Genomic DNA, 8,277 nt, shown 5'->3' on the forward strand with positions numbered 1-8,277 from the left:
CGTGGCGAGTCGTTGTCCAATACGAGTGCGTGATGGCCTCTCTCTCTCTCTCTCTCTCTCTCTCTGCGTGTGTTTGTTTGTGCCTCACCCCTCACTTCTTTCTCGTTCGTTCTCTCTGCGCGTCCTCGCTCTTCAGCGGCTGGCTGGCATGCATGTGCAGACTAGCGCACGTCGTCTTCACGCTTACGCCTGTGCCTGACAACACACTATCGCCCGCGCTGACTGGCTGCGTCGGAGGTGATATTGGGGGTCGAATGCATGAAGGTGTGGGGGGAAGACGAACAGCTGGGGGCAGAGGGAAGAGGCTGCTGGGTGTTGGTTGGACGGAAAAGAATGCGTGGTGATGGGGGCATGCTGTGAGTGTGTGTGTGCGCGCGGTAAGGGGTTGAGAGGGGAGACAGTTGAGGCTAACGCGGGCGGTTCTTTTGGGTGCATGTCTCAGTGGGCGGTGGATGCTGATGAACACCGAACACCCACAGCGGCGGCAGCAGCAGCCAATTCGCTTCCACAGGGACCTGAGCTCGAACGGGAAGCAATCCCAATGTGAAGGGAAACGAACCCACACACACAACCCCGGCCAGTCGGCGCCAACCAGGAAAGCCCCCGGCTGCAACTGCGCAGGCAGACAGGAACGCGGGATTCAGGCGAGAGCTCCAGGCGAACAGCTGGTCAGCAGCAGCAGGCAGGCGAGAGGAGGCAAGAGAGATACCCCGGGCTCGGGTTCTGGGCCGCAGCTTGCTGCAGGTCTGGGCCCTCTTTGCCGTCCCTGCCCTACCAATACCACCTCAAGTTGCCTTGAGCCCTGTAGAAAGGCTGGAGCGCGATTACACCCAAGGAAAGTTATGCGCTGTCCAATGCTCTCATGTCTGTGTGCCTGAACAAATGAGAACAGGGGGCAGTTGGGCTGGCTGGCCAGGGTTTGGGGGGAAATAGGCCAATGTCTTGTTCGGGAAAGGTCCCAGGGGAAAAGTAGGAGAAGAAAAAACCCACGGTCCGTGGAACTTTCAGACCGAGAGGGACAGAAAGCAACGAAGAAGTCGGGGAAAAAAGAAAATGGCAGGGAAAAATAATTTAGAAAACGCCACGGACGGCCTGTTTCTCGGTATGGCTTCCTGACAAGGGGCCGCGCTAAAACAGAGAGAAAAAGGAAACCCGGCACTTGCTCTCAAAGGAATGAGATCGGAACGGCAGATGGTGGCTGACGCTGGAGGCGCTCCGTTGGAACATCAGGAAGAACAAGAATGGAAAAAAGGAATAGAACAACAGAAGGGATGGATGGGGTTCCGCCAAAGACAGACAGACAGACGCTCATGTCAATAATGAGAGAAATGAATGCTCAGACATTGGGGGGGAGGGATAGTGTAAGACATGAGAGGGAAAAAAGACGACAACATCATCAACACAATTCATAGCTTACCTTGCGCTGAATGGCCTCGGGCAATGCCTCAAACTCCTGCTTCGTCATCTCAGCCCCGAAAGAGGCCGTCGAGGGCGAGACTGGCGGGGGCACGACGATCGACGTCAAACCACCATCGGGAGGAGACAGCGTCGCTGCCGTCGTCGCCTCCCGCTCCCTCACGCCGCAAATCGTCGGAATCGTCATGTTGGTCGCCGTCGTGGCCGTCGTCTTCTTGCTGCTGCCGCTATTGGTCTTCTCGTGGCTCTTGCCGCTCCGTAACGTCCATGTCGCAGAGGCTCCCGCGGACTCGGAGCTCGTTCGGTGCAGGTACTGGTTGTGATGGCTCTTGGACGAGTCGGGCCGTAGTTCGTAGAGCGTCTGGTGATATGTAGACGATGACGAAAGCTGCTGTTGATGTTGTTGTTGCTGCTGCTGGGTCCTTGTTGTTGCTGACGACTGGTGCGGCTTTGTCGTCGTCGTACTCGTCGTCTCCCTCTCATTATTGTTACTGCTGCTGTTGTACTGGCCCAGCAGTCGCAGGTCGGGAGAGCTGTAGCCGTCGAGTCCGTGGTGCAAATAGTCCCAGAGGCCGTGAGACCGGTCCACGACGCCATCGTCGCTGGTCCTTCCGCCCGCCGCCGTCTCCGCCGGCGCTGTCGTCTTGCCATTGTTCTTAGCGCCGCCGCCGCCTCCAATCATGAACAAGGGCGCCATTGTCGCCGTTGTCGCTGCTGTCCTTGTTGTCGTCGCCGTCGTCGAGTCCGTTGTCGTTGTAGCTGTCGACGGGCAAGTGGTTACATCCGTAGCCGACTCGTCGAAGCTTGACCGCGCAGACGAGTAAAAGGAAGGGAACCGCGGAAATGAGTCGTAGGTGGTGCTGGTGCTGGTGCTGGTGGCTGTGTGGTTGTGTATGTTGCGATCGTCCTTGGTGGTATTATGATTAGTGCCTTTGGTGTTGGTGTTGGTGTTGTTGGTGATTTCGTTGTCAAGCAGAAAAACAGACGAACAAGACGAACATGAAAAAGACGATGATGATGATGATGATGATGCAGTGCCAGGAACAATATCAACGGGATCGAGAGAACAGGACAGAAGGACCTGGTCGTCCGCGTCCGCGTCGTCAAGGAAACTTATGAGCTCATGCCGGTCCACCAGCATCGCTGCCGCCGTCCAGGGCCCCCGAGGTTGGCGGTCTTGTCCCTGGAGCCGATGCTGCGGTCGCTGCTGCTGCTTCTCGTCCACGGCCCCCGGTCCACCACCACCACGCCTGTGAGTCGACCGTGACAGCGGTGATGGGGCCCACGGCACCGCGCCCATCACACCTCCTACACGCGCCAGCGCAGCCTTCATTCGCCCTCTTCCCTGCTGTGCTGCTGCTGCTGCTGCTGCTGCTGCTGCTGCTGTGGTGCCTCTTCCGCCGCCGCCTTTCCTCCAGCTTGCTTTCTTCTTCTCGTCCTCCTCCACCTCCACCTCCACCTCTTTCGTTGTGCAAGTCGTGGGTATCGATGACATCCACCACAACTTCTTTTTTTCCCCCCAATCGCCTGTGATCCTGTTACCTGGGCTGGGGGGGGGAGCCACTCCAGAGTGCTCCGCCAGCACCAACAAGCGGCTGCCGAATCCGGTATTGAGCTGAGCAGAGAGACCCAGGGGCAGACCCTGTCCGCTGGCTGAGGGTCCGGTTGGGTAAGGATGGTGTAAAGGGGGCTCCACCGGCTCGAGAGGAATGCGAGCCAAGGGTCGAAATATAGGACGGAGCAGGGGACAAGGCGAATAGAGTAAAGGTAAGGTAAGAAAAAGTATGGGTGGTATTAATCCACCGACAGGGCTCTGCTCTGTCCGTGTCTCTGCCTCTTCTTTCCAACGGAGTCACTCTGGCCCGGGGCGGCGTGATGTGATGGGGCTCTCGAGAAGGGTATTGATAATGATGATCACCAACACTTTAGGCATGACATGCAATCGAGGGGATGATGCCTCGAGCGAGGGCAGAGCCTTTGTTCGAGCGGCCACGGCCAGGTTTTACACGCATGTACGGTCTTTTTGGCGGGGTGGTGTTGCGGCGCAGGAGAGAGGAGATGGGATGGCAGGCATATATGATACTTATTGTTCTCATGTATGTCTCTCCCTCTACGGAAAGGCCGCCGTTCGGCTGCAAGATGGGAAAACCAAGCAAAAAACGGGACCCGATGACACCACGCAAGCGCGCGTGCAGCACACATTAACGACGCGACGGCAAGCCATATAAAGCAAATACATATGGAATATCTTCAACGGTTGCAGGTTTTCTGCGATGGCAAAGCACGTAACGAGGTTATGGATGGTGCGGTTTGTCCAGTCGCACAACATTCCCCTCGCTCCCTCACCCTTCCATGTCTCGCGGAGCCGTCTGGCCATTGCGGTTCCCGAAACAAGTCAAGATCTGTCGTCGAGCTCATTTACCGCACACTTTAAGGCTTGCTGTGGCAGGGGCAATTTTGATATGCTGGCTACACAAGAAACCAAATCGCAGAAAGCAAAACCCAGCCGCACATCCATCACGCGAGTCTGTGCATCCTTTCCCTTGTGTCTGTGTGACTGTCTCTCGCTCTCTCCCGTGTCTCTCGTTGTCCCTGGGTATCAAATCAATCTGTCCAGCTCGCCCCAGTGCCGCGCCGCGGAAGGCAGGCTGTCCGACGGCACAGCAAGATTACCAGCAGAGAGAGCAAATACAGGTTCCAACCTGTCAAGTCTTGACAGCGCCGCCGTCCGCCTTGGTCGTTCTATTTTTTGTGAGCCTTTCTGGTCTAGATGGATCGGAAACCCGGCAACTTCCATGTTGAGCAAAGTTACACGAGAAGGAACGAACCCCCCAATCGTCAAGAGCGCGAAGACCGGACAGACTCGAGGGTGGAATTGGACCAACCATCGGAGGAACTTCGAGGGCCACCCGGGACCCCTTGTCGCTGGGCGATCATTGGGCATGGACGTCGTTCCGCCAAACACCCCTAAACATGACATATCCAACCAAAGAGGAGGCACAATCATCCCGAGCTCTTGCACATACGGCGTCAAGTATCCGTACGGCTCCCTCGCTATCGTGTCACCGCCCGTTGGCGAGGGATTCGTGCTTCGACGCTTTCCCGCAACAATGTTGAGCACAGATCAAAAGCTGCACAGCGAGGTCGAACATGAGACGAGACACACAAAACACACGTACACAACTCTCTTTTTTGTTTATTCTCGATGAACGGACGAGAGAACCTGCAATTTACGTGTACATGGGGGGCCAACCCTTGCGCTACGTTGAACCAACCGCCCGCAAGCAATGAGGCAAAGATGCAGAAGCAGACTGCTTCGTTCCTGCGTGCCTGGCGGCTACGGGACGGACAGGGCCTGGAAATGGGCGAATCATCGGTAGACTCTCGTTTCCTCCCCCTTGGACCCCAGTCTCTCTCTCTCTCTCTCTCTCTCTCTCTCTCTCTCTCTCTCTGGTTCCCTCACTGCTTTGGCCCCCACAGACATCTCACCCATCGCCTCAAGCTCGACAATTGTGACGAGGCTCATGATGAACCCCGGTCTGGGGCCCATTGGCAAGTGTCAGCACAAGTCCGAAGCAACAGCACCCTCATCTCTTCGCCATATCTCCTCTCCGTCAGCAGCGTCAGCCTTTCTCCTGCTATCTGCTCCTCTGGCTGCGGCCGCACGGCGCGGGCATATTACCACAGACGGTATCCCGCGGGGTGTCGCACCTCCGAACCTGTAGGTCTCGGTGATATCAGAACGGAACTCGAATGATGAGCAGACGCAGTGTGGCAATTCCACTCTATCGAGCGTCATCCATCATACGGGCAACACCACCACAACCTGCCGCATCGCGCATAAAAGTTGCAAAAGAGAAGGGCGGCACAGGGGGGCGGCTGGGAGAAGAAAGAAAACGTCCCCCGGAATAGACGGACGCAATGAAACCTCAACCACGATTGCTGCACACTTCCCGCCCGCTGAAGCGCCTGCCTTTTTCCTCGTGTTGTATGTACGTATGCACGCCTACCCGATCGGAACCTTGCCTTGGTTCTGCCTCTTCTTGGACGCAAGGTTGCAGTCGACCGACGCGCCGGGCGCTCAGAACACGCGACGAAGCCCCCGAGATGGAAGATGCCTCCGCGCAACCCCCTATTTCCTTCTGCCTCCTCCGACGGACGGAGCTTCGGCATACCAGAACTGGCGTTAAGACATCAATTGCATGACGACGATGTGTATGCTGGATGCACTGCTGCACCGCCCCCAAGAGGTCGCTTAAAACACAATCACACAAATCACACAGGAATCATTATGCGCCCTATATTCAACCGTCCATCGAATGCAACCCCATCAGGTCGTCGCTTTTCCTTCTGGAATGATTCATTTCCATCCCACTTTTTCCGTCAAAGCAAGCCCATTCTCCCTCTCCCTCTCTATCTCTCCGGCGTCTTTCCAACTTTGCCCTGTTCGTGCCTGCATCCAAATCCATGAGTCGCTCCACGGCGGGGGGACCCTATATCGCTGATCTTATGCGGTAGCGAAAGTCTGTCACCGGACAAAACCGTTGACCCACGGGGTCGGAATGGGACGAACAGGACCACCGGACGAAACATCATTTGTTGGTGATCTCTTTAGAGACTTTAAAGAGGTTTAAAAAGGGAAACGTTTGAATGAACTGACCCTGATGAGGTGAAAACGCATAGAAGACCCTCTCTTCCCGGAGCGCCGATACCACATCGATTCCCGAAAAGCAGTGGAGGCCGTGATTAGCCTTCTTAAAGTCTTTATGCAAGGCACCTGCCTTAAATCCTCAAAGTCGCGATGGACCTACGTTCGACAAGCTTTCCCGGCCTTTTTCGCACATCCTCATCCATGAGCAGAACACAGACAGTGATCATCCCAAATCAACGCCAATCTGTCCAGGGTCCATCTATGCTTGAGTCGAGCTCGCTCGAGGCCTAGACCCTGCCCCGCGAAACAAATTCGGGAAACATCTGACGATACGAAACAAAAAAAGAGCCTTTCCCCAAAGTGTCTGTGAGTTTCGCGATGTCTAGATAATTAAAAACGTCAGTGACACCCGTCATCCGATTCACACAGAAAAAGATGGGGACCGCGCACGACTCGAGCCTCTGTCGCCATGGGTCTGGCCTCGGCCGAAGACGACTCGATTCTGTTTTCTTGCTCTCCCCTGGTCCAATATTTTCCCATTTCGCGTTAATTGGCAGCTACGTATCCGTCCTTTCATGATTCCATTCTCTCGCTGAATCGTCGCCTTCAGCGAGTGCCCCAGAAAAACCCAGGCCCTGGAAATATTCCCATGCCAAAATTCTCAAGCCGAACAGCCGGGCTGGAGCTTGCTAACCGCCGTGCACGCGAGGTTCACCATCTCAAGCTTCTTATCTCTCTCCACTGGGCTAAACCCTAGAGAATACAGACCCGTACGTGATCCATGCGCCGTCGTCGCCGGCACATACAGAGAGCAAGACACGCGAGGTCTTTTTGACCTCAGTGTTTCATATCTACGCTTTAAACTGCGTGTTGCTTATGAGATATTGTGAAAAGTAGGTCTAGAGCCTCAGCTTCAATCTAAACTAGCTTCGCCGTTGCCATGTCTCCCAACCCCATATATCGGCTCCCCCCTGTTTAGTCAGGCCCCCGAGCTAAGGTGGAAGAAGGAACGAAACCATCTGGAACTATGAAACCTGCCGAGAAAGCTTGACCGCTTCCTCAGAAAAAGTCCCCCAACTGCGAAGTGCAAAAAGACTACTACTACTACTACTACTACGTCGTCGTCGTCGTCGTCACCGAGAGCATGGGGCTCAGCGGTGTATGCAATGTACAGAACACGCTTTTACCGCACGCACACCGCAGGTTCGGCTCGTCCCAGAGCCGATTTTCCAGAGAGGAGTTCTTGCGCGTGCAATCAACTGGGTACTCGAAACATGACCGACGGGAACTCCGAGGACGATAGGGAGACAGGACAGGATTCGCCTTGTTTTGAGGTGGCAGCGTCCAGATTAAACCGATCCCGGGCTCGAGGGAAGCAAACATTCCCTCTCCATCGAGCATCACCACCGCGCGATGCGATGGGGGGGAAGGTCATCCTTCATGTCGTGACAGGAACCGGATCAAGTCGTCATCCATGTTGTTCCTTTCTTTTTCAACCGTCCAGCAGCTGTGCCTCTCGGAATGAAGAGTATCAAGGAAAGTCGTTGACCGCCTGGGACGGCAGCACAAGCACGCCCCTCAACGGGGGCTGGAGAAGTGTCGTTGACAAAAACTACTGTCGGCCATGTTTGGTCTCCCGCGAGGCTCCGACGACCTGTCATGTTTGAGATCTCGCCAATCCGTATGACAGGGAACAAAGAAAGAGGGTTTGATCGTCACAATCCACGAGGGCTGAAAGGCGGTGTTCGGGGTTTGTTTGGGGCTGAATGGGTGCAAGGTCACACCCGTCTCTGTCTCAGGCGAAGCAAGGTTCTTCCGCTGCCAGATGCCACAACTGAAAGAAGAGCTCAAGGCGAGCAAGCAACAGGTAGGTAAAAAGGACCTCGCATCGTCGTACAATATCTTGTGCCTGTGACCTGCGGTCGCTCAATCCAGGCAGAGCCATGAGAGACAATCAATGGAAGATGGCCGAGTCAGGGCCTGCTCCCAATCGAGTCTCTTCCCGCTGTCAAAAGGGCAAACTGATTTGGACTGGGGCAATTGGGCAATTCCTCCGTGCTTCGTCGTCTCTGTAAAAGTGACAATTTAAGATCCAGTCAAGTGCTGCCGCAATTCTTCAAACTACGGAACATATTTCATTTGCACCTGTATGCAGCAAGATTACAATGAAGAAAGCAAATGCTCAGGTTCATCATGTCCGCGGGTGTGGC

The 8,277-nt window shown here is 55.2% G+C and overlaps 1 protein-coding gene across 1 annotated transcript; it reads right to left on the reverse strand.

Moving 5' to 3' along the window:
* Window positions 1-1,396: 1,396 nt before the first annotated feature.
* On the reverse strand, window positions 1,397-2,113 carry COL26b_005103 (uncharacterized protein; the record flags this gene model as incomplete). The annotated part of the gene is made up of 1 exon (XM_053177959.1): window positions 1,397-2,113. The coding sequence occupies one exon, from the start codon at window positions 2,111-2,113 to the stop codon at window positions 1,397-1,399; it is 717 nt and encodes a 238-aa protein (XP_053038079.1).
* Window positions 2,114-8,277: the final 6,164 nt, after the last annotated feature.

This window comes from Colletotrichum chrysophilum (genome assembly GCF_026319265.1).
Source record: "Colletotrichum chrysophilum strain AFK26 chromosome Unknown scaffold_33, whole genome shotgun sequence".
Lineage (NCBI taxonomy): Eukaryota > Fungi > Ascomycota > Sordariomycetes > Glomerellales > Glomerellaceae > Colletotrichum > Colletotrichum chrysophilum.